The sequence below is a fragment of the Anarhichas minor genome, unplaced genomic scaffold (assembly GCF_050575085.1).
Source record: "Anarhichas minor isolate MPS153535 unplaced genomic scaffold, ASM5057508v1 ptg000007l, whole genome shotgun sequence".
Classification (NCBI taxonomy): Eukaryota; Metazoa; Chordata; class Actinopteri; order Perciformes; family Anarhichadidae; genus Anarhichas; species Anarhichas minor.
The window spans coordinates 10,212,268-10,240,138 of NW_027466453.1; the positions used below are offsets into that span (position 1 = coordinate 10,212,268).

At 44.5% G+C, this 27,871-nt stretch overlaps 2 protein-coding genes across 2 annotated transcripts in view; one reads left to right on the forward strand and one right to left on the reverse strand.

The window, feature by feature from the left end:
• Nucleotides 1–12,850, forward strand: part of LOC142945279 (protein HEG homolog 1) — a 29,375-nt gene extending 16,525 nt beyond the window's left edge. Inside the window, exons 4-16 of the mRNA XM_076086697.1 lie at nucleotides 7,201–7,320; nucleotides 7,870–8,271; nucleotides 9,130–9,228; nucleotides 9,348–9,457; nucleotides 9,545–9,603; nucleotides 9,702–9,835; nucleotides 9,945–10,079; nucleotides 10,846–10,888; nucleotides 11,085–11,122; nucleotides 11,220–11,307; nucleotides 11,583–11,778; nucleotides 12,338–12,370; nucleotides 12,722–12,850. Of these exons, the coding sequence (XP_075942812.1) occupies nucleotides 7,201–7,320; nucleotides 7,870–8,271; nucleotides 9,130–9,228; nucleotides 9,348–9,457; nucleotides 9,545–9,603; nucleotides 9,702–9,835; nucleotides 9,945–10,079; nucleotides 10,846–10,888; nucleotides 11,085–11,122; nucleotides 11,220–11,307; nucleotides 11,583–11,778; nucleotides 12,338–12,370; nucleotides 12,722–12,850 (1,586 nt within the window). The remainder of the gene's footprint in view (nucleotides 1–7,200; nucleotides 7,321–7,869; nucleotides 8,272–9,129; nucleotides 9,229–9,347; nucleotides 9,458–9,544; nucleotides 9,604–9,701; nucleotides 9,836–9,944; nucleotides 10,080–10,845; nucleotides 10,889–11,084; nucleotides 11,123–11,219; nucleotides 11,308–11,582; nucleotides 11,779–12,337; nucleotides 12,371–12,721) is intronic.
• Nucleotides 12,851–15,537: 2,687 nt separating this feature from the next.
• Nucleotides 15,538–17,003, reverse strand: LOC142945280 (RING finger protein 151-like). Its single transcript, XM_076086698.1, has 2 exons — nucleotides 16,887–17,003; nucleotides 15,538–15,978 (listed from the first exon to the last, which is right to left on the reverse strand). Exons 1-2 carry the CDS (start codon nucleotides 17,001–17,003, stop codon nucleotides 15,538–15,540), a joined length of 558 nt encoding a protein of 185 aa, XP_075942813.1.
• Nucleotides 17,004–27,871: the final 10,868 nt, after the last annotated feature.

The window sequence follows — 27,871 nt, forward strand, 5'->3', positions numbered from 1 at the left end:
CAGACCAGCAGCGACATGACAAGTACACCGAGCACACAGACCAGCAGCGACACAACCACAACTACACCGAGCACACAGACCAGCAGCGACACAACCACAACTACAACGAGCACACAGACCAGCAGCGACATGACAAGTACACCGAGCACACAGACCAGCAGCGACACAACCACAACTACACCGAGCACACAGACCAGCAGCGACACAACCACAACTACAACGAGCACACAGACCAGTAGCGACATGACAAGTACACCGAGCACACAGACCAGCAGCGACACAACCACAACTACACCGAGCACACAGACCAGCAGCGACACAACCACAACTACACCGAGCACACAGACCAGCAGCGACACAACCACAACTACAACGAGCACACAGACCAGCAGCGACATGACAAGTACACCGAGCACACAGACCAGCAGCGACACAACCACAACTACACCGAGCACACAGACCAGCAGCGACACAACCACAACTACAACGAGCACACAGACCAGCAGCGACATGACAAGTACACCGAGCACACAGACCAGCAGCGACACAACCACAACTACACCGAGCACACAGACCAGCAGCGACACAACTACACCGAGCACACAGACCAGCAGCGACATGACAAGTACACCGAGCACACAGACCAGCAGCGACACAACCACAACTACACCGAGCACACAGACCAGCAGCGACACAACCACAACTACAACGAGCACACAGACCAGCAGCGACATGACAAGTACACCGAGCACACAGACCAGCAGCGACACAACCACAACTACACCGAGCACACAGACCAGCAGCGACACAACCACAACTACAACGAGCACACAGACCAGCAGCGACATGACAAGTACACCGAGCACACAGACCAGCAGCGACACAACCACAACTACACCGAGCACACAGACCAGCAGCGACACAACCACAACTACAACGAGCACACAGACCAGTAGCGACATGACAAGTACACCGAGCACACAGACCAGCAGCGACACAACCACAACTACACCGAGCACACAGACCAGCAGCGACACAACCACAACTACAACGAGCACACAGACCAGCAGCGACATGACAAGTACACCGAGCACACAGACCAGCAGCGACACAACCACAACTACAACGAGCACACAGACCAGCAGCGACATGACAAGTACACCGAGCACACAGACCAGCAGCGACACAACCACAACTACACCGAGCACACAGACCAGCAGCGACACAACCACAACTACAACGAGCACACAGACCAGCAGCGACATGACAAGTACACCGAGCACACAGACCAGCAGCGACACAACCACAACTACACCGAGCACACAGACCAGCAGCGACACAACCACAACTACAACGAGCACACAGACCAGCAGCGACATGACAAGTACACCGAGCACACAGACCAGCAGCGACACAACCACAACTACAACGAGCACACAGACCAGCAGCGACATGACAAGTACACCGAGCACACAGACCAGCAGCGACACAACCATAACTACACCGAGCACACAGACCAGCAGCGACACAACCACAACTACACCGAGCACACAGACCAGCAGCGACACAACCACAACTACAACGAGCACACAGACCAGCAGCGACATGACAAGTACACCGAGCACACAGACCAGCAGCGACACAACCACAACTACACCGAGCACACAGACCAGCAGCGACACAACCACAACTACAACGAGCACACAGACCAGCAGCGACATGACAAGTACACCGAGCACACAGACCAGCAGCGACACAACCACAACTACACCGAGCACACAGACCAGCAGCGACACAACCACAACTACAACGAGCACACAGACCAGCAGCGACATGACAAGTACACCGAGCACACAGACCAGCAGCGACACAACCACAACTACAACGAGCACACAGACCAGCAGCGACATGACAAGTACACCGAGCACACAGACCAGCAGCGACACAACCACAACTACAACGAGCACACAGACCAGCAGCGACATGACAAGTACACCGAGCACACAGACCAGCAGCGACACAACCACAACTACACCGAGCACACAGACCAGCAGCGACACAACCACAACTACAACGAGCACACAGACCAGCAGCGACATGACAAGTACACCGAGCACACAGACCAGCAGCGACACAACCACAACTACACCGAGCACACAGACCAGCAGCGACACAACCACAACTACAACGAGCACACAGACCAGTAGCGACATGACAAGTACACCGAGCACACAGACCAGCAGCGACACAACTACACCGAGCACACAGACCAGCAGCGACATGACAAGTACACCGAGCACACAGACCAGCAGCGACACAACCACAACTACACCGAGCACACAGACCAGCAGCGACACAACCACAACTACAACGAGCACACAGACCAGCAGCGACATGACAAGTACACCGAGCACACAGACCAGCAGCGACACAACCACAACTACACCGAGCACACAGACCAGCAGCGACACAACCACAACTACAACGAGCACACAGACCAGCAGCGACATGACAAGTACACCGAGCACACAGACCAGCAGCGACACAACCACAACTACACCGAGCACACAGACCAGCAGCGACACAACCACAACTACAACGAGCACACAGACCAGTAGCGACATGACAAGTACACCGAGCACACAGACCAGCAGCGACACAACCACAACTACACCGAGCACACAGACCAGCAGCGACACAACCACAACTACAACGAGCACACAGACCAGCAGCGACATGACAAGTACACCGAGCACACAGACCAGCAGCGACACAACCACAACTACAACGAGCACACAGACCAGCAGCGACATGACAAGTACACCGAGCACACAGACCAGCAGCGACACAACCACAACTACACCGAGCACACAGACCAGCAGCGACACAACCACAACTACAACGAGCACACAGACCAGCAGCGACATGACAAGTACACCGAGCACACAGACCAGCAGCGACACAACCACAACTACACCGAGCACACAGACCAGCAGCGACACAACCACAACTACAACGAGCACACAGACCAGCAGCGACATGACAAGTACACCGAGCACACAGACCAGCAGCGACACAACCACAACTACAACGAGCACACAGACCAGCAGCGACATGACAAGTACACCGAGCACACAGACCAGCAGCGACACAACCACAACTACACCGAGCACACAGACCAGCAGCGACACAACCACAACTACACCGAGCACACAGACCAGCAGCGACACAACCACAACTACAACGAGCACACAGACCAGCAGCGACATGACAAGTACACCGAGCACACAGACCAGCAGCGACACAACCACAACTACACCGAGCACACAGACCAGCAGCGACACAACCACAACTACAACGAGCACACAGACCAGCAGCGACATGACAAGTACACCGAGCACACAGACCAGCAGCGACACAACCACAACTACACCGAGCACACAGACCAGCAGCGACACAACCACAACTACAACGAGCACACAGACCAGCAGCGACATGACAAGTACACCGAGCACACAGACCAGCAGCGACACAACCACAACTACAACGAGCACACAGACCAGCAGCGACATGACAAGTACACCGAGCACACAGACCAGCAGCGACACAACCACAACTACAACGAGCACACAGACCAGCAGCGACATGACAAGTACACCGAGCACACAGACCAGCAGCGACACAACCACAACTACACCGAGCACACAGACCAGCAGCGACACAACCACAACTACAACGAGCACACAGACCAGCAGCGACATGACAAGTACACCGAGCACACAGACCAGCAGCGACACAACCACAACTACACCGAGCACACAGACCAGCAGCGACACAACCACAACTACAACGAGCACACAGACCAGTAGCGACATGACAAGTACACCGAGCACACAGACCAGCAGCGACACAACCACAACTACACCGAGCACACAGACCAGCAGCGACACAACCACAACTACAACGAGCACACAGACCAGCAGCGACATGACAAGTACACCGAGCACACAGACCAGCAGCGACACAACCACAACTACAACGAGCACACAGACCAGCAGCGACATGACAAGTACACCGAGCACACAGACCAGCAGCGACACAACCACAACTACACCGAGCACACAGACCAGCAGCGACACAACCACAACTACAACGAGCACACAGACCAGCAGCGACATGACAAGTACACCGAGCACACAGACCAGCAGCGACACAACCACAACTACACCGAGCACACAGACCAGCAGCGACACAACCACAACTACAACGAGCACACAGACCAGCAGCGACATGACAAGTACACCGAGCACACAGACCAGCAGCGACACAACCACAACTACAACGAGCACACAGACCAGCAGCGACATGACAAGTACACCGAGCACACAGACCAGCAGCGACACAACCACAACTACACCGAGCACACAGACCAGCAGCGACACAACCACAACTACAACGAGCACACAGACCAGCAGCGACATGACAAGTACACCGAGCACACAGACCAGCAGCGACACAACCACAACTACACCGAGCACACAGACCAGCAGCGACACAACCACAACTACAACGAGCACACAGACCAGCAGCGACATGACAAGTACACCGAGCACACAGACCAGCAGCGACACAACCACAACTACACCGAGCACACAGACCAGCAGCGACACAACCACAACTACACCGAGCACACAGACCAGCAGCGACACAACCACAAGTACACCGACCACACACACCAGCAGCGACACAACCACAACTACACCGAGCACACAGACCAGCAGCGACACAACCACAACTACAACGAGCACACAGACCAGCAGCGACATGACAAGTACACCGAGCACACAGACCAGCAGCGACACAACCACAACTACAACGAGCACACAGACCAGCAGCGACATGACAAGTATACCGAGCACACAGACCAGCAGCGACACAACCACAACTACACCGAGCACACAGACCAGCAGCGACACAACCACAACTACAACGAGCACACAGACCAGCAGCGACATGACAAGTACACCGAGCACACAGACCAGCAGCGACACAACCACAACTACAACGAGCACACAGACCAGCAGCGACATGACAAGTACAACGAGCACACAGACCAGCAGCGACACAACCACAACTACACCGAGCACACAGACCAGCAGCGACACAACCACAACTACAACGAGCACACAGACCAGCAGCGACATGACAAGTACACCGAGCACACAGACCAGCAGCGACACAACCACAACTACACCGAGCACACAGACCAGCAGCGACACAACCACAACTACACCGAGCACACAGACCAGCAGCGACATGACAAGTACACCGAGCACACAGACCAGCAGCGACACAACCACAAGTACACAGACCACACAAAGCAGCAACAACACAAGTACAAGTACAGTAACTCCAGAAAACTCTACAGCTGTACTAACTACAACTACTCTAACAAACTCTACTAACACCTCTCCTGAGACTCCTATGTCCACTACTACCACAAGTACACCGACCACACACACCAGCAGCGACACGACAAGTACACCGAGCACACAGACCAGCAGCGACACAACCACAACTACACCGAGCACACAGACCAGCAGCGACACAACCACAACTACAACGAGCACACAGACCAGCAGCGACATGACAAGTACACCAAGCACACAGACCAGCAGCGACACAACCACAACTACACCGAGCACACAGACCAGCAGCGACACAACCACAACTACAACGAGCACACAGACCAGCAGCGACATGACAAGTACACCGAGCACACAGACCAGCAGCGACACAACCACAACTACAACGAGCACACAGACCAGCAGCGACATGACAAGTACACCGAGCACACAGACCAGCAGCGACACAACCACAACTACACCGAGCACACAGACCAGCAGCGACACAACCACAACTACAACGAGCACACAGACCAGCAGCGACATGACAAGTACACCGAGCACACAGACCAGCAGCGACACAACCACAACTACACCGAGCACACAGACCAGCAGCGACACAACCACAACTACACCGAGCACACAGACCAGCAGCGACATGACAAGTACACCGAGCACACAGACCAGCAGCGACACAACCACAAGTACACAGACCACACAAAGCAGCAACAACACAAGTACAAGTACAGTAACTCCAGAAAGCTCTACAGCTGTACTAACTACAACTACTCTAACAAACTCTACTAACACCTCTCCTGAGACTCCTATGTCCACTACTACCACAAGTACACCGACCACACACACCAGCAGCGACACGACAAGTACACCGAGCACACAGACCAGCAGCGACACAACCACAACTACACCGAGCACACAGACCAGCAGCGACACCACAAGTACACCGAGCACACACACCAGCAGCGACACAACCGCAAGTACACCGACCACACACACCGGCAACGACACAACCACAAGTACACAGACCACACAAAGCAGCAACAACACAAGTACAAGTACAGTAACTCCAGAAAACTCTACAGCTGTACTAACTACAACTACTCTAACAAACTCTACTAACACCTCTCCTGAAACTCCTATGTCCACTACTACACCCTCATCCTCCACTGTCACCACAAACACAACACTCACAGGACCCCCACCCTCTTCACCTACCTCCATCTCCACCTCCAGCTCCCTCCCAACAAATACCTCCCCAGGCAGTAGCACCGCACCCCCTACTGGAAATACCACCACCCTTAGTCCCTCAACAACAACCTCAGGAGGTAGGACTAACAGCATGATGAGTGTTGATGTTTGTTCTTACAAAAAATAATGTTCATAACATGCAGGTGAGTAGGAATTCAGCGAGGGCCGTGAGTTGAAGCTGCATCAGGCCATTTGACAAGTAGGATGCTAGATGCAGAGCTGTTTGAAATATTTTGGCGTAAGTCCAAGTCACAATACCTCAAAAGCGAAAAGGTTTTTCAGGTCTCCGAATACAGATTTTTGAGGTACACAGTCTTTGAACTTTTTTGTTTAAACAACTTCGTATGTTCTTAACGAGTCTACAGCCATGCACTGTGAGGCTGCACTGAGGCACATAGCATGATGCTAAGAATCTATAATGTTTACCATGTTCACCATCTTAGTTTAGCGTGCTAACATTCGCTAACTAGCTCTTTAAGAAGTTCTCTTTTTAAATGTCCATGGACTGATCTTTTTTTTAATGTTACAGTGACAGGCCACACCACTTTGACTCATTCAACTGAACCAGCTAGTGGCAATACAACAGCCTCATCTACCACCACTCCAACCTCCACCACCACCATCAGTACTGGTACCATCATCACTGGCACCACCCAGAGACCAACAGACGTCACCACCAACAACTCCACCACCACTCCAACCTCCACCACCACCAACAACTCCACCACCACTCCAACCTCCACCACCACCATCATTACTGGTACCACCATCACTGGCACCACCCAGCGACCAACAGACGTCATCACCAACAACTCCACCACCACTCCAACCTCCACCACCACCATCGCTACTAGTACCACCATCACTGGCACCACCCAGCGACCAACAGACGTCATCACCAACAACTCCACCACCACTCCAACCTCCACCACCACCATCGCTACTGGTACCAGCATCACTGGCACCACCCAGCGACCAACAGATGTCACCACCAACAACTCCACCACCACTCCAACCTCCATCACCACCATCGCTACTGGTACCAGCATCACTGGCACCACCCAGCGACCAACAGACGTCACCACCAACAACTCCACCACCACTCCAACCTCCACCACCACCATCGCTACTGGTACCACCATCACTGGCACCACCCAGCGACCAACAGACGTCACCACCAACAACTCCACCACCGCTCCAACCTCCACCACCACCATCACTACTGGTACCACCATCACTGGCACCACCCAGCAACCAACAGACGTCACCACCAACAACTCCACCACCGCTCCAACCTCCACCACCACCATCTCTACTGGTACCACCATCACTGGCACCACCCAGCGACCAACAGACGTCACCACCAACAACTCCACCACCACCATCAGTACTGGTACCACCATCACTGGCACCACCCAGCGACCAACAGACGTCACCACCAACAACTCCACCACCACTCCAACCTCCACCACCACCATCAGTACTGGTACCACCATCACTGGCACCACCCAGCGACCAACAGACGTCACCACCAACAACTCCACCATCAGTACTGGTACCACCACCACAGCCACCACAGCAGCCCCACCCATCCCTCCAGGTTTGTACTTTTCTCCAAAGGTTCATGTTACATGCTGCATTATTTCATCAATCAACTCAATCAGAAAAATGAAACAGATTCCCTTAAACCTTGCATACACAAGGACCCACTCTGCAGGAGATAATTCCTTTTATGTCTTATGTGCTGAAATGGTTTAAAGAGAAAAAAGAGAAGATTTGTTGTATTGCAATTAAGTGGCTATAATCAATATTTGTACAAAAATCAAATGATAATGTAAAAAAGGTGACAATGTGAAACGTTCGCTCATAATGATGAACCTACAGAGAAGTATTATCTAAATCTGCAGCTCCCCTCCCTCGGCTTTCCAGAGCTTTAAAGTGATTTGCATTGTTTGGCTCTCGACTTGACTGTTTTGGTTCACTCTCACTGCTTTCATGGCCCTGTTTCCGGCCAAAGCAGGCAGCTGTTTTCAGCATGAAAGCTCTGATGAACCCACTGAACACTACCCGCTCAGCACTAAACGGCAGATAGAAACAGTTAGCAACTAGCTGGTGAACATAGTGGATCATTTAGCGGATATTTCCTCCTGGATTTGGTAGAGACTAAAACAAAGCCGAAAGGAGTGTGGATCAGATTCACACAATTCCATTAGTCAGGTGGAGGTCCAAGTGAGTGATTATATTGCTGCACGTGTAAATAAGCAGCTGTTTGCTCACACATTTGCCATATCAACTGAAATGTGATGACATGTCAACATTTTGTTTTCAAATTGTTTTTGCTGCTCTCAAGTTGCAAAAATAACAGTTATTGTAGGTTTGACAAATTCAGTTCACGTGATAAAAACAAAATTAGATGGCCAGTTGTTTAACACATCATTTTTCTTCCAACTCTTATCAGTGTGTCCTACTGTCCCGTGCCCACCTGAAAGAGAGTGTCTTGATGGCACCTGCCAGTGTCTCTCTGGTAGCTTCCTGGTGGATGGCCGCTGTGCACCTGGTAAGAACATAAACAACATTTCAAGTCTGGTCAGATGACAAATCATCATAACAGAAAACATAACAGGGTGGTAGAGGGAAGTCTTTCGCCTAATTCTCTCCTGTCTCTCCTTCATTCAGCACAAGTGTTCTCCGGCCAACTTCATCTAGTCTCCTTGACATTTGAAAAGGAGATGAGCAACAGGTCCTCGAGAATATTCCAGGAGACGGCGGCTCAGATCTCAGCAGTGGTAGGTTGTGGGCTCACGAAGCATTTTTAATTTCTATAGTAAATGCTCTCTCTCAGTACTAAACCACGTGCTTATACCGTTTCACAGCTCAGAGATGCCCTCAAAAATCAGCCAGGGTATATACAATCTGATGTTGTGCAACTTAAGTGAGTATTTCGTCTTGCTCCTAATGCAGAAAGATATTATGCCATAAGTGACAGAATTATTTTTTAACCTTTTTTGGTGCTTCTCTTCAATTCCCCAGACAAGGAAGTGTGCAGGCCATTGTAAATAACATATTTGACAACACCACCGCCACGCAAGACTCTGTGGATGAGGCCATTACTGAAGCTATAGCCGACCTAGGAAATGCATTGTTCGCTAATGCTACATTTACAGGTAAGTAAAGCTACACTGATTGATTTTGGATGAGAATCTGATATGCAGGTTCTTATTTCATGAAGAAGTTTTTTTCTTATACACCTATTTTACATGTTTTCTGTTTTAGGTACCAGCCTGTGTGATCAGGATCCATTACCCTGTGATGTCTTCACTACAAAGTGCACAAATTCAAACGGCCGGGCTTCTTGTTCCTGTAAAGCGGGCTACATCAACATCCTCTACTCAAACACCAGCTGCAGAGGTAAACACTACTATTTAATGTTCTTTATTCATCTCTTTTATCAAGACTAGTATCAGGTTTGGATAAGCACACTGGAACATGCTCTAGTATTGTCTTTTATGTTGAAGAAATGTGAAATCTTTACAATGTTCTGCTAGCCTGGCACGATAGATTATTAAAGCTTCATATACACTGTAAGAACTGACGACCCACAGCGTCTGAGACAAGCCCAAGAGAAGTTTTCCCAGCTGATCTACAGTTAAGAGAACTGGTACAGAAACTTCTTATCCTCAGTGAAATACTTGTGTGTGAGAATGAGTGGGAGAAACAACAGGGAGCGAGACTCGGAGACAAGGTCAAGAGCTGGAGCCTTTTCTTTAATGCCAACCCTTGACCCATACTTCATTTATCTCTCTAATTTATTTCTTTTAAACAGGGGTTGTTTCCCAGGAAACACGTGGAAGAATTACAGCTTTTTCTCTCTCTGTGGAGGGTTGTGACCAAGGAGATCAGCTATAGGAAGACACAAATAAAGCAAATGCTGCATGCAGTTCCTTTCCCAGGAAATACATAATGTACCTTTATAAGCTTGTTTTTTAAATGGGCATCATGCAGTCTCTATATTTAGAGGCTCCCATTGTGCTCATACTTTCATTGCATGTGCAACCAGGCGTACTGTCCGTCTCCCTCTACTGTGACTTAGTCTGAAACTGTAGCTTATGTTTTTTATCTCTTTGTGCAAAACATTGTGTGTGTGTGTCTTTAAATGATTGTGTTTTCATTGTAGCGTGTCCAAGTGGATGGAGGGCAGTGGGAAACATGTGCAAACCGTGAGTACACACACTTTTCATTTTGTTTACAGGGTAAATTTTGCATGTGCAGGTGGCTGTATATGTCTGTGTATGTGGTACATGTTGATGTGAAGTTGGCTCCTTCATTTGGATTCAATGTTAAACTCCATTAATATGCAGCAGGACCGCTCTTGAATTCAAATTTTGTGATTAACCGTTTTATTTTGTCTTTCAGATGTGCATTTGGATATGCTGGCTTCAACTGCAATGACTGTGAGTAACAACACTGTTGTCAAAGGCAAAAAAGAAATGCAGCAGCAGTAGTAACAGGTACAGACTGACCCATTAAAATCTAAATATGTGTTTACAGCGTCGCTGCTGGCAATGGTGGTCATCTCCTGTGTGCTGGGAGGAGTTCTTCTCATCATTGTCCTGGCTTTGCTCATATACTACTGCTGGTGAGATTATAAAAAACTGCTATGCTCACACTTTGACCCACATTTGCCCTGAAAATATTTAACAAATACATGGATATGGTAATAAAAAACCCAGTGCAAAGGTGTACCTCATTTACTTGTTTTTAATAGTTTTTGGACAACATTGGAGCTCTATGACGCAGAGGAATAAGTTGAATAAGGCTTTAGATACATAGAAAATACTTGTTAGAAGGATCAGTTCATTGTTTGATTTGAAAGAAAAGCATGAACATTTACATTCCCTGTCTGTACATCAGGAGGGGATGCACAAAGAGCAAGTCAGACTACAGCAGCAGTCCATACTCATCAGGTGACTTAAACCAGCCCTGGCCCACCGGCATCACCCCCATCCCCCGCGCCACCACTAAATGGAATGCAGCTCCTCCCATAGAGATGTCAGAAGGGGGCAGCACTCGTGTACTGGTGGACAAAAAGCCTCAAACCAACGGATTGGTGAGTTATCACACAGTCCTCTGTCGTCTCCGTCGTCTGAATTACTTACCACTAATCCCCAGACTCACAGCCTCGCATAGTGTCGATCATCCGCTAAATCAGCCTTTAGTTTGTTCTTAGTTGCCCCTCCGTCTTGCATCCTAATTATTAACTTAAACCCAGCCAGTACGCATGGATTTGATCATTTGCAGTTGAAAAATGCACCCGGGTTTAACTTTTAGACATCTATATGCTATATAACTGTTATTTTAACATCATTACAATGACTACATTTCACTGTGAGGTTTGGACTGACTTCACACTGAAATATTTTTTTGGTGCCAAATTTAGCTTAGTTTTAACCCGAGACACCTGGACGTCATTTGACCAGCAAATCCATGCTCACTGGATCACATAGATAGACTAGAAGCTTTGTTGGTATGTTTTCAATCCTATGCACACCAGTACATTTAATCCAATCATCCACAATGTGTGTATATATATATATATATATATAGTACTAGCACATAGCTCCCTCCCATGTTCCCTGCTTTGCCTGACTACCAGTGTGTTGCTTTAGGGGTTTCAGCCGAATCACACAGGATGGAAAAAGGTAAGGCATGGCTTTGCTTTTAGTTTTACGATTTGCCTTGATGATGATTTAGAAAGACCACAGTGAGAATTCAGGTGGCAGGATTTCCAGGTGATGGGGAGCTTGATGAAGAATCTTAAAGTTTTTGTTGTGGAAAGCCGTGTGCTTTCATCTACATGTAAATGTAGAGAGTGACTGTTCAAAGAAGCTCAGCTGATGCTAGTTTGGGAGTAGGCATTTTCACTGGAAATTGGTGACTGCGGTTACTTGCTTGGCTTTTGTGAGTGTTTTTATATAAATGGTTGAAGTCTCTACATCTGACAAAGTCTCTGACAAATACTAATATGTTGACTGTTTCCACTGACATTTCAGTCGGGATCATACGATCTCAACCCGGAAGGAATGAACACCTTCAAAGGTCAAAACTCATCCCGTTACTCCTATCTGGTTCAAGGCCACGAGAACCCCTACTTCTTACCAGGAGACGGCAAGAAAGACTGATCTGAATCCATGTGGAAATGAGGAAAATGGGTTCAAAAAGAAGCCACTGATTTGAAACTCTGGGTCTTCAGGCACATTTCCTGAGCAGGGTTATTTATACATTGTTCTTGCTTGGATTAATGACAAATCACAAAGGACATTACTCAACTTTGAAACAGCCACCAAAGAGATTCATTTGTACGAGCAAGTGACGTTGGGCGCATCATGTGTATTCTTTGGAAAGAGCTAAATGATGCTGATCATAATCAGTAGATGTCACTGTTGCTCAGTATAATTATCACTGTTCTACAAACTACATTTTACTTTTTTTATGCTTTTAGTAAATCATTCTGTCGTCTTTTAAATGAAGCTTCTTGTATTGCGAATTGCACTTAAGTGTATTTAAAGTTTACCACCAGTTTTACTCTTAAATCAAAGGTAAATTGAATGTGGGCTTTCAGGGGCTACTAGATATTTTTCTTATGTTTATAATTATTTTTTTAGAAAAATAAATCTTGTATGACTAAAAGGGCTGGATCCCTGGTTCGATGTATTTTTAAAGGGATTTACATAGCCGTCTAAAGCTGAGTATTTTGTATTTGTTAAAGCTGCACTTTGTGCAAAATGTGCCTGTTTTAATCGTCTGTTTGACAAACAGGAAACGTGCACAGCTGGTGATAAAGCCTGTCTCCTGGATGTGCCAATTATCACTTGTATACATTTCTTTTACATACTCCTATATATATATTATCCTCGTGTGTCTCAGACAGTGCACTATTTCATAAGTGTGTAAAGGTTTTGTAAATAATTGAAGATCTTTTGGAACAGAATGTGTGTGTGTGCAATGGAAATAAATGAATTTAAAACAACAGTCTTGTTTCTCATGAATGTAGTCAGTATAACTGCCCTATATAAGTGCCTTAACAACTTCATCGCCCCATAATTCAAACCCTTGTGAAACCCTTGTCTCTTTCACAGACTCTTAGTGTCACTAATCATCATCTATGTAGAGAAGGAAGGTAAACTCTGATTCACAAGTCTCTTGTTGATATCTGAAGAGTTGTTCTAGCTAACCGTCATGTTGTGTTTGAGGACATGGAGACCTTAATTAATATTTAGGTGGTTTTGAAATGATCCCTGGCCTCGGGCTTTCCCCTAAACATTAATTAATAACAAGGATCCGAATCACTGCCCTGTGTTTTGCTTTTTAACTTTAACAAACGTCAAAATGACATTACTGTGATAGAAACTGAGGGCAGCACGACCTGGAGTAGCACAACTTGTTTTTGTTTTCTACTCCCAGTGCTGAATGTTAGCAAAGTCAGCTAAATTACTGCTGGTACAGCCTCTTCTACTCCCGTCCGGGGTTTTCATGTAACAGAAGATGAACACGGGCATTCAAACGCGAGTCTTACACGTAAAACACGAGGCTAATGTAGGCTGTGGCGGGAGGTGAGTACGGGGCAGTCTGGTCATAACTCATGAACTGAAAGTACTTTTTTAAATACGTGTAGCGTAGTACAGGACATATTTCTTTTACAATGAGGTGTTTGAGCAATCAATGTTACAATTGTAAAACAATAATGAGAATAACCACGATGGCAGGGAATAGCCCAGAGTTGAAATAGCAAAAAAAAAAAAAAAAGGTTTAAAGTATTACTCAGGAAAAAGTAGAAGCCTACGAGGTGCAGTGAGCACTCTTTTCAGAAGTTTATGACTTCAAAGAGGATTTTTCTTATGTTTTATTACTTGTTGAATGAGTGTGACATAAACCACACCAGCTGGTTGAGCACTGAAAACACTTTCTACTTGGCTATAAAGAGATTATGGTACTTCCGTGTCAATGTGAAACTCATGTTTTCTTCAATAAGGGCCATATATATATATATATAAATATAAGAATATATATTAATGTAAAATAACAGATTTATTCATTCTGGGGAGCTGCCAGTTGAAGTCGAGGAAGAATGAGGGCTGGTTCGGGGGTAAATGTTGTCCTTGGTATATTTTTGGAGAACAAAAGTGATGTTAGGGCTTTTCTTTGGCCAATAGAGGTTGCTGTTGGGCAACGAAAGAATGGCCTTCCCCCTTTTCCTGCCCTCCGCTCTCTTATTTCTTTAAAAGAATCCAGTTAGCACTTTGAGCCGCTTTTCTTACATTGCGTAAAGTACCTTGTCGGATCAAGGAAGCTCAAACATCAGGAATGGACTGGCTTATTGACGGAGACGTGTCGTCGTTTGGGCATATGCAGACCGGGTCTCTGAGTTGAACATATTCTGGGTGTATGATGTGGATACCCTTTGTTTGGGTGGCATGGTCTATATGGGGATGGTGGGCGGGGAGGGGTTGGCGTAAAAGACTCTGAAACATAAAAACAGTTTAAGGACATTATTCTATTTTGCTTTGTCCCCGATAGGCCAACATTGTATATTTGTTATGCTTTTATGTATTTAATCTGTATGCAGTCACATGCATATGCTAATTGATATAGTCCCTTGGTTTGCATTATTCAGTAAAATTGTTGAAAAATAAAACCTGACCTTACCTCATTAAACAAACTTGTTGGAGAGATGCATCACATGTCAACAAAAACTCTACAAAAAAGATGAAGCTACAGCACAAGATTGTTAGTTCACTCTTTTTATTCTAAAAACACACACCTTGAAAGAAATGCATGTGTAAATTACACACAGCAGCAGCTGTTGTTGCTATCCACTAGAGCTGCCACTGCTCTCTCCAAGGTCCTCCTCTTCCACCTCGTGCAGATCGTCCATCACTTGCAGGCTTTCACAGATCAGCCCTATCTGCCTCTTCATGTGGGCCATGGTGCTCTGCATCTTCATCATCTTCCTCTTCAGGGCAGTTGCGATGGCCCTGTGGTTCCTCTGTCTGGCTTCATACTCCTGCCTCAGCTTGTAGCAGTTGTGTTGGGCCTGGGTGCGGTGGCAGAGAATCGCCCCGCAGCCCATGTGGCAGGGCTGACGCCAGTGTTCGCAGAGCCGTGCATGGGTGTCCAGGTCCCTGCGGAGGAGCTGTGCCCGGCAGCCCTGGTACGGACAGGGGATGAGCTCGTACATACAGCTCGTGCTGTGGCAGTATTGCGCCGAGAGAGGGAAGGTCTCTACACAACCCTGGATCTCATTCTTACACTATAAGAGGCCAGATACAGAGAAACACAAATATATCAGTACACATGGTTTATATGCCTGAAGCATGACATACTTCTCAACCACTGTTTGTTGACTTTATTATGCAAGCAGAGGTGAGATTACAAGTGGTGGAGAAATTATTGACATCCTTCACTGAAGTAAAAGTAACAATAATAGAGTATGAAAATACTCCATAACAAGTAAACATCTTTCATTAAAAATATCACTGAAGTAAAACTAAGTATAATTTGCAAAAAGGGGGATCGTATCAAAAGCTGAAGAAATTTATAGACTAATTGATTAAGTGAAAAAAGAAGGTATATTAAATGAAAATAATGTTTGTCACACCCTTATAATTACAGATTATCATTAAAAGACCATAGTCACGTATTGACAGCAAACATTCGACATGAATAAACCCTATAAATTATTATAGGGTTTAATAATAAAAACTCTCCCAAATCATAGCACAACCGATCAGTAGTCGTAGAAGAAAGTTTGGCTGGGATAAAGTGAAGAATAAGAGGCTTTAGTACAGAGAGGTCACGCGAGGTCGTCATTTTTGAACCAGCTGTTGCAGCTCTTACATTGTACTTTTATATACTATATAGCTATATATTTCACTCATATTATTCAATACATCCAAATACAGCCGTTTGAAATCATTTTGAGAGCAAGGGTCCTCTCAGAGCATGTTTCTGGCTGTCATCCATGTCTAAATTCCAGTTGCTGTGTGTGTATGGGGCTCTACCTCAGCCTATCATCGGTCAATTTCAGTCAATGAGCCCGCCTTCGTCGCGTCAGAGTCTCAGGAAGGCGGGTGTTGATTGACAGAAGTTTCAGCGAGTAAAGTTGCAAGAAGTGCCGCGTATCCCCGAGCGTAAATTTCCATTCGCCGAAAGTCTGACCACTCGCCCATGGTGGATTGACCCCCCTTCTACAGGAAACAGGTCGGCAGCAAACAGGATGCAGTTGCCAACAATGATTCTAGCGTTGAACCGGATAATCTTCGATGTTATTGTCATAATTTTTCATAAAAGGTGACCAAAAACCAACGATTTTTTTCGGCGAAGGGCACCGTCATTCCCCCTTCTCTGTCCGGCTCTGGTGTTCTCAGTCGTAAAGTTAATGACGGTTGCTGACGGTGACACCTTAGCGCTCATCATGCCTGTCCGAGCAGAGTGCCTCAGTACCACCGCCTCGGCCTGCACATCCTCGGCCTCGCTTGTTCCCCCTGCCCCGATCAACACCTTCCAGCCGGGGGTGGCCACGTCACTGCTGTACAGTGGCTCACAGTTTCGGGGTTATCAGAAGAGCAAAGGCAACTCCTACGACGTTGAGGTTGTTTTACAGGCATACTGTTACTGACACGCAACCTGTCCTGTTTGGTATTTCTTTCAACATTAGTTTGTTTCTTGCCACATTGCAAAGTCAGCATATTTGTAGCAGTAGTTGCTAACTTAGCTGACGTTAGCTTGTCATTCAGTACGCTGACCTAATTATTGCTACTTCACTGTGTTTCTGCTGTGACATTAAGAATTTGGACCTAATTTCATTAATTAACGTAATCCATCCCGTTACTCCTATCTGGTTCAAGGCCACGATAACCCCTACTTCTTACCAGGAGACGGCAAGAAAGACTGATCTGAATCCATGTGGAAATGAGGAAAATGGGTTCAAAAAGAAGCCACTGATTTAAAACTCTGGGTCTTCAGGCACATTTCCTGAGCAGGGTTATTTATACATTGTGATTTGTCATTAATCCAAGCAAGAACAAAGGACATTACTCAACTTTGAAACAGCCACCAAAGAGATTCATTTGTACGAGCAAGTGACGTTGGGCGCATCATGTGTATTCTTTGGAAAGAGCTAAATGCGAATTGCACTTAAGTGTATTTAAAGTTTACCACCAGTTTTACTCTTAAATCAAAGGTAAATTGAATGTGGCTACTAGATATTTTTCTTATGTTTATAATTATTTTTTTTAGAAAAATAAATCTTGTATGACTGAAAGGGCTGGATCCCTGGTTCAGTGTATTTTTAACAGTGCACTATTTCATAAGTGTGTAAAGGTTTTGTAAATAATTGAAGATCTTTTGGAACAGAATGTGTGTGTGTGTGCAATGGAAATAAATGAATTTAAAACAGTCTTGTTTCTCATGAATGTAGTCAGTATAACTGCCCTATATAAGTGCCTTAACAACTTCATCGCCCCATAATTCAAACCCTTGTCTCTTTCACAGACTCTTTGTGTCACTAATCATCTATGTAGAGAAGGAAGGTAAACTCTGATTCACAAGTCTCTTGTTGATATCTGAAGAGTTGTTCTAGCTAACCGTCATGTTGTGTTTGAGGACATGGAGACCCCGGGTTGCCTTAACAGCTCAAACACATTAACATGATTTTAAACTGTGATATGTTTCGGAAGTACACTTTTGTAAATTATCCATGAGGATAATTTAATTTTTTGCATTAGTTTTTTGTGTCTGTGAATTATGTTTATTGTACAAGAAAATAAAAATGCTTCTTCCTGTAGAGTCCATCTACTATATAAAGCATGACATATTTTTTCTTTCAAAAAAAGGACGGTTTAAGCCACCCTTCTGTAAAAATAAAACATTTCATTGTGAAATGCTAAAAACGTAGAAAATGTTGGTACAAGTTGCCACTGCACAATGCATGCTTAGAGGCACCAACAGCCTTATTCAGGGTGACATATTTCCTTATTTGGTGTCATAACACTATTTTATGGTCATTTCTGTACCTCCATCAAATGTGCAAATATACATTCACCCAAAGAGAATAATTACAACGTCAAGACTTTTCTACATATTAGGTTTTAATGAAATCAGAAGAAGAGAAAACATTCAAAGCAAAACAATTAGTTGGTTTAAAACCTTCTGGCGACGAGCGACCCCCATTTGGGTGCTGAGCGAGACCGTTTAGAGTGCTACCGTGGTTCCGAATGGACTTTTTAATCAAGAAATATCAAGAATGCTCCAGACAAATTAAGTTCCGAATTAACGACAAAAGTCTGGGCAAAATCATCATACCAGCCATTGTACACACTGCAAACACAATTATACATGAACTAATATCATATCTAGAAGATATCTAGAAGACGGCTAACGAGCGTAGCTATCCGCTTTAGCATTTCACACAGAATCGAGACAAATCTTCATTATTTCTCTCCATCAAACCCTTACAGTGATACATGCCAGCAAGCAACACACAGCCGGGCAGTTCGCCGCAGAATAAGGCATACATTTTCCTACCTTGAGATGAATCATGAAGAAACAGGCTTGGTATTCCGTTTGGCTATGAGAGCAGCTGCAGCAAGACTGCCTGCAGTGTAAACTCGAGGAAGGGGGGTCATAGGAGCCTGTGAGACCGTGGGGGGGGAGGCATGACCCTGTTGACGAATCAGCTTTTACGCAGCACGACGCACGGGAGGTTTCTGTTTTTTTTCCGTCTAAGGAGGCTGTTAATTAATAATAATAACAATAATCATTCACATACACAATAGTAATCATTACGTCAACCAAACAACCTCTAATAGCTCTATGGAGCTGTTTTACTATGAGAGGGCACCCGTCTTGTTTATCTCGTGCACGCGCACGAGGACGCACACGCCACCCTCTGTCCTACCAATGTTGTCCCTCCTCTGACCAACAGGTGGCGGTAACACGCCAGGATATGCCAGTAACGACAGAGAAGAAGACTTCAAACTAGCAAACAATTCTCGATTTTTAATACTTAATAAGTCGGTTTTGCAAATGTTTTACGAAGGAAGAAATATTCCAACCTTTGTGTCAGACATCAAGGATTATCTATACGGGATTTGGTGAGTAACACTGAGTGTAAACAACTTCTGTTTGCTTATTAATAATCAGACGCATCGTTCTACAATACAAAGTTTAAAATAATTTACTATTTTCACATCTTTAGGATTGAGGGCACATGTCAATTTATTTTTTTTGTCTTTCCACTTAATTTCTTCATTTGTTTACATATTCACCAAAACGTAATAAAACTGTTTTCAAATTCAATATGTCTGAAAATCTGCATTTGCAAAGTTCAACTTGTTTTATTGCAAAAGCCATCATCACAATTAAACATAATGATATGTGGGCCCGAGTGTTCTTTATGCATATCATGGCAGCAGAAGGAGCTAAATGAATGACCACATGATTCACAGTAGTTAATGAGATTATTCCTGGAGGTGGGGGGGGGGGGTTATGCATTTTACCCATAAATACTCCGTCTCCCTGCCTACTGTGCAGCTCTCTGTCAGCCTGAGGGACGGGGTGTTTGAAGGCCTCAGAAGTTTTATGTTGCTGTTTGTGTAAGACTTGGCTGGCAGAGTGTTGGCATTACACTAGCCTGCTCCTCACGGGCTCTGAAATGCTGGGATTTGGTTTGCCTGGAGGCTAAATCTGGCTTTGCCAGGCCTTAATCTTGGGCACCGGGTCACTGAAACACACTGTGGCTGGCATACAGGGGGCAACAAATCAGACGCACATGTGGTGTGTTAATTTCATTTGCATGTTTAGAGTGAACATGTGTGTGTGTTTACAGTATGCAGCATCCTGATCTGTAGCTTAATATCAATGCCAGCTGCAGGGCTGGATTTTAACACTTGTGTGTGAGTAAAATAACTCAAAATCAACAGAAAATCTGCTCAAGCTAAAAATGTCTGTGTGATCGATTTAACCCCCCCGGCATTACTTAAACTGGGGAAGTGAAGGTGTTGTGATGAGGAACATTGAGAATTATGACCATTCTCAGTCTGATCTATTTCTATTTCTAAATGTGTTCCTTTAAAACGAAAGTTACGGATGTAACTACGGTTCTATGAATCCTGGATGACTGCCAGAGGCAGTGCTTCATGTGTTGGTTATATAATAATAAAGATTCATTTCTATAAATTAGCCCAAATGTAATTCACCTGATCATGAAATGGATTTTACTACATTATATTACCAAGAGTAATATATTTTGAACCCATAATGTGAAAATAATAGGATAAGTTATGGGATTCTTCTCCTGGCTTGTTCATCTTCTGTTGTAAGCAGCAGTTGAGATTGCTGGATATCGACGCTTTTGTCAAAAGTATTGGACAACTAGACTGAAGCCCACTTATGTTCACACAAACATCGACAAATGTAGCAGCTGCATGTATCAGGTACCCGGATAAACTACGAGCGCTCTTTAACATCTCTGGCTTTTAAAAAAAATTGAGAAAGCAAGAGAAATACATTATGAAATCCTTTTTTATCTTCTGCTTTCCTCTTAATTTTAGTGGACCTCAGTGAGATATAGCCAAGTATTATATCCTCCAAACTCAGTGTGTAACATAAACCTGGTGGTCAAAATATAAAACAAAGCAGTATTTCCAAATTCCAATGTATGAAGAAGAACGTGTGAAGAACAGAATTCCCCATCAACTTGAATTATACTGTACACTTGATTTCCTACTTTCTCCGTAATGGACTCCTCTCTCTATCCGCCAAGGCCGTTCTCGGCTGTGGAGGAATGCATCGTATTTTGTTCCCATTACCAACCTGCCAACTCGCGGCTCCGTCTGCTGCAGCACATCCCATCAAGCCCACAGGCTCAGCTGACTGATCGATAGACCACTTAGCGGCCATGAGCTACACATCCCAGTCATTTGACCCGCTGGAGCGGTGGGAATGGGCACGCAATCCAATAAGCATCGAGCCAATGAGATAAGCGAGCTAGACTGCCAACTTGAGGAACTTCCTCCCTCCCTGAGAGGCTGTTCTCAGGGAGGGAGGATACAGTACTCTGCAGATCCCTGTTTCAGCTATCTTCCCACACTTCTAGTGAGATAGAGATGTGGCTCCTCATTGATTCTGCCTCCCTCTCAATGAAGAAACGGTCCACTGAAGACATCTGGAATAGTTCCACAGTCCAATTCTTCTTAACAAGTGAAGGGACGGCTATCGGGACATATTCTTCAATCTGTATATCACAATTTAAACATATTGTATGCTGCTGTATTTTGAAAATGAATGACTTAAAATACACAGAAGTTATTTGGCCAGCATACACCTAAAAAACCTACAGTTGAGTTTGTAATTTAAGACTAAATTATTTTAAAATATTTGCAAGTAAACCAGAGATTAGTCAATTTATGAATTATTCAATCAATCATTTTGATAATCATTTGTCACTGTTCAAGCAAACATTTCAAACATTTGCTTGTACCATCTTCATACATTTGTGTATTTTCTGCTTTTCTTTGTCTTGGGCTCTGTGAAAAAAAGTGTTTGACATTTCCCACCAATTTTCTAATATTTTATAGACAAAACAATTAAAAGAAAAACATTTAATCAAGCATAATCAGCAGATGTACATATAATGAAAATAATTATTAGTTGCAGAAGTAACTATAATATAATACTTTTGGCAGCACACTAACTGAAGCTGCCCTTCAATGTTAGTTCAAAAAGGATGAGCTACAACTTCCTTCATTCATAATCAGTTAATCTGTCTAAAAAAACAAAGTTCAACAACTGCTTATAACATTGGATTTAATTATCAGAGTTTATTTCCGAGTTAATAAAAGTGACAAAAATCCGGTCTGAGGATATTACAGTTCTTCGTTCTGGGACGTCAGAACCAAACAACGGACAGACTGCAGCACATGAAGCGGTCTGAGACAGACATTAGGGAGCTCTTAACTGCAGTAGATGGAGACAATAGCCAACAAAACGATCTTAATAACTCCTGAGCCAAAAGGCCCACAAAGGAAGCCGAGGCCACCTGCTCTACTGTTTTACTGCTGTGAATGAGTGGAAACACGCCTGTCGTTCTCTCTGCCGTTCTCTCCCTCCGTTCCTCCGTCTCTATTGAGTCACACAGAAGGCTGTAATTCACTTTCGCTAATGTTGCTCTGCAGCAGCCAGTGCAGTACAGCAAATTATGAAACATTTACCAGCAACCTTATAGATCTCAACTAACAGCTGCCCAAAAAAACTCCACTGTCCGAATATACCTTTTACCTCCTCTATACAATTATACCCAGAGATGTATTAAAGTGCAAAGCCATTTAAACTCAGTTTACCTTAAAGTTTTGTCCTTTGTATTCTCACATTCATTTTCAAACCGTGTCAATGAATTTAGCCTTGTCAATAAATTGTTGTTTTAGTTGTTGTACTTGAACGTGTAAAATCGGTACTTGTTGTTGCTTATCCTTTGTAGTTTGTGGGGCTTTTTAGTAATTTAGCGTCTCTTTGTGGTCGTTTTGTGTCTCTGTGGGTGTTTTGTATCACATTGTAGTTGTTTTTTCGTCACTCTGTGGTTATTTTGTGCCCCTTTTGTGGTGAAATAGTGAGGTTCTAATGCTAACAGGCCAACACCTTTAGCTCCTGGTAGCGGAGGCACCGCCCCTGCTCTTTGGACTAATGTGGACTCAACGTTGTTTTTGATACTCTACTCTACTTTGCTTTGTAATCTGATTGGCTACAACCTGATTTGCTATCCTCCCATCTACGCCACATGATCTCAGACGGTGGAGAGGAGAGAGCAGTCGGAGGCCTTGGAGGAGTTATCTGCCAGCAGATAATGCTGTGAAGGCCAGACAGACAATCCTATTGATGACTCTTGGAAGCTGAAGGAATAGTGAGAAAGTCTTGGCGCCAGGCAGACATTAGTCTGAGAGGACATTAAGCCTCTCGCTTACAGAAAAACGGCAACGATCTGATGAAAGGAGACGATAAATATGATTTTAGTTCATATCATGCAAAGAGGTGATGCGTTCTTCGTCTTCCACACCTTGCAGGTCGAGCGGCACACAAATGTGCAGATAACAAAATAGCAGAAACACGTGAAATTTAAATTATGGAACTCAAGTAAACTCGGCAGACGCTGATCTACGCGTTTTCTTTGCTTTATTCATCAAAGTATAGATTGACCTGAAAGTACAATTTTATTCAGCGAGCAACTCATACTGCACTCTATCCGATACCTCCCTTAATTCTCTTTCCATAGAGAATAAAGCACTTTATGTTCTCTGAATGGGGCTTACAGCTGTATCACAGTATGGAGTTTGTTCTGCACACAAGAAGATGATTGCAGTTCCTAAGTATCTTAAGTACAGTATGTTCTGTTTTACAAAATAAAGTCATTTCTGTTGTGTCGTTCTGCTTACAGGACGAATGAGAGAAGAGATGTCAGAGGGGCGGACGTGAAAAAAGAAGGTAATGAGGCAGACTTGGTTCACTACAGGCCATATCTGTCTTCTGCTGTTCTTTTGAGTGAATACTTGGCTTCATCATTCTGTGAAGCCAACACATCTGTAGAATAATGGCTCCCAGAATCTCCAGCATGTGTCCCATTATCTCCGTCACCAACTGGAGCTCACTGAACACACCCAGGCCAGGTTTATGACCTATTTGTGGGGTCGGCAGACAGCTTGGACCTGCTACTCCACCCCTTGACATGGCCATCAGGCCGGACTTTCCTGCTTCCCAGAGGAAGAGGTTAGCAGATGCCTCCGAATCAATTTGGCCAAAGACCCATAACGACTTCTGCTGTAATTAGTCGGGATGTTCTGTCCAGCTTACATACAGAGAACCAACTGTCACAGCTGTAGCAGGTCAGGACTAAAAAGACTAAAATAGTTGATTTAACATGGACAGTATACAGTATAATAATAAGTAATCAGCATTTCAATAAAAGTAAACATTACATCTTCAACTGAATCTGAGACGCATACAAAGATATTAAATTCATGATAAGTAAAATAATAACTAAGAGAATCTGTACTTGTGTATATGTTGTCACAAAGTCCACCACTATGGACGACCAGTCAACATCTGGCTTCCGATGATTAAAATACAGAATGTGAGATCACCAGTCTGTGATCGTCAAAAAGAAAATCAACTACTGGTTCTTCAAAAAAATCTAGAACAAGTAATAATAATAAGCATCATAACACACAATGTTCATGTTATTTATAGGAATTTGTTCAGTTAGCAAAGGTTAATAATTTATGTATAATAATAAATGATGTAACCCTCTACTGAAAATAAATACCAAAAAAATATTCTGGAATTTCCCACAAAGCCATCACCTGACCAGTTTGGGACTCTTGCCATTATTTGACCTTGATTTGAATCTAGCATGTGCATTAGTGTGAGGAACAACACGTCAAATGGAATGAAATCTCATGCGCCTGCATGTTCAGGGCATGTTTATGTATGCAGTGCACTACTTTGTGTCCCAAGGGGGACTCCCGGGCAAAAAGAATGTCTGGAAACACCCCCGATTACCATGTGAATGAAGGGGTCGAGCTGTGTGTGTGTGTGTGTGTGTGTGTGTGTGTGTGTGTGTGTTAACCCATCATTAAGATGCTGTGTGTCGGCTGCATGAGCTACATGCAGGCTGACAAAGCGCAAGCAGTAGATGGAGGTGGGCTGCTACAACCGTAGCTTCAACCCTGCCAGGCTCAGGGAGGAGGGGGAAGGGAACTCTCTATCAGAGACAACCCATCGGATCCAATTAGCTACCACAACATGTTGACGTGGAATCAAGCCAAAGGGAGAGGCTACGGCTTTTACTCTCAACAGTGGTGACCATATACATCATCCTTTAAACCCAATTGGTGCCTCTGTTACGTTTGAGTTAAAAAGCTAGCAATCCGTTTTCTTACAAGGTAAATCCCTGGAGATCTTTGAAAAATGCCATTCCAGCATTTAATCATCTGGATGAAAAAATAAGATTTTTAAACTGTTTTCAAAGCTGGTGCTCCAAAATCCAAACAAAGATGATAACCAGAATTTTTTTGAACAATTTGATTTGCAAGTTTTCTCGGATACGTTATCTTTTCATATTAAAAGTTTTTTTCTGGCCACTTGTGGGCAGCAGAACAAGCTTTAACCACAACACGGATCTATTATCACCCTTTAAAGCTTATTTTGAGAAGGTGTTAGTTTCCTGTTTACTCATCACACAGACCCTGACCAACGTTAGCTTTCATGTTGAGGCCACCTGACGAATTTAAGTGCAATATTCTTGCTCTTTGTGGCTCTGTTTTGGTCTGTTGATTCAACTGTATGATCATTTTGGAGGATGTAATCTGTTATATATATATATATATATATATATATATATATATATATATATATATCAACATTAGAAGAACAATAGGTCCGACTTCGACTTCGTTGGTGCTCGGGCCCTAATAAACATTAGAATAGGGGTCACGAATAGGTGTTCCGCGGTCCAGGTCCGGACCCAGACACCGTTGTATCCGGACCTGGACCTAAAACAGATAGATAATTGAGAATTATTTAATTTTGACGGAGCGCTTCTACTTTAACTGGCGCAGCTTTTCCAGCCCTTTAATTCAGTTATTCCAGATGACGTTCTCATAAAAGAGACGTGTGGACAGCGAGACCAGAGCCTTTAACCAAGAATGGACAGACTCTCTTACATGTTCATTCTTCCTTCACAACCAGTATGTCTCATGTGTTCAGAGACCGTGGCGATTATTAAAAGCCGCAATGTGAAGCGCCACTAGGAGACAAAGCACAATATTTTTAACAAACGTACCGGCACACATCCGAGATTAAGGCACAGAAAATAATAAGAACACATTAATTCACTGCCCATGATGTCAACAGAGAGGCGGATGAGGCTGAAACAAGTGGTTTCAATAACCACAGTTATAACATTGCACACAAATTTCTCCTTTTTATAAGAGGACATGAGTATAACATCACTTCACACCTGAATGAACTGAATTTAAAAGTTTCTTATTTTTCTAAAATGAAGTACTTTATTTTAAGATGCAAATTTTTCCAACGCTTTCTGTTATGCAATTTATTCTTAAATGCATCCCTTATTTTTCTTGAAACAAGAGAAGACAATTTATTTATTATTACAATTTTACATTATTATTAGACTCTGTGAGGAGGATGATGTAAAAGTACACAACCTAGTGGCAACATCCTAGGTTATACAAGGCTTCATAATTCAATTCATAATAATTAAATTGTTAAATCTATAATAGTTCAAAGGTTAGGACTCTAAGAATGTTTAATACATGTCTAATACATTTCACCTGTGTTGTTATTTAACATAGTGTAACAAATTATACTCTAATTAGTCCCAGGGACATGCATGTGGGGGTCCCCGTTGTATTTTTTAGGAGTCCATTGCTGAAAACCATTGAGAATCTCTGCTCTAGGTTTGTAATACATGAGATGCAAAATCTGGTGCTACAGCATCTTATAGGCAGCAGGATGCAACATCTCAGCTCTTCTATAGCATCCTAAATGCACTGATGTGGCCAGAGAGAGCATCAGCGATGTACATGGAGGAGGGTGGTTAGGGGAGGGGCTGAGTGAGGGAGAAAGAGAGGGAAAGAGGCGGACACTCAGCGGCAGCAGGTTTGTGAGAGCAGCAGAACAGAGGAGGAGGAGGAAGAAGGAAGGAAGGAGGAGGAGGAATCAGAGCGAGAGAAACAGTGTGGCTGCAGTCAGGAGGGACACAAACACAGAGAGAGAGAGAGAGAGAGAGAGAGAGAGGAGGAGATACAGAGAGAAGAGAAGGTAAGTTAGCCACATTTGTCTGTTTAATGCCTTTGTTTCCAGTGTGAACACGAGGTGTCTGATTCGCTGCTATTCAGTGTGTCTTTTCCATTTCATCCTCCGTCTGCCAGCTAACGGCATGCTGTACGGAGGGAGATCAGAGTGCTGTAGCACTGCGGAGAGATGGAGGAGAGAGAGAGAGAGAGAGAGAGAGAGAGAGAGGGAGGGAGGGAGGGCCGGCCGGCATTATGCTCTACAGACAGGAGGAAGTAGAAATAGAAAGAAAGACAGAGAGGAGGTGAAACAGAGGGAAATAAACATCTGCCTGGGCT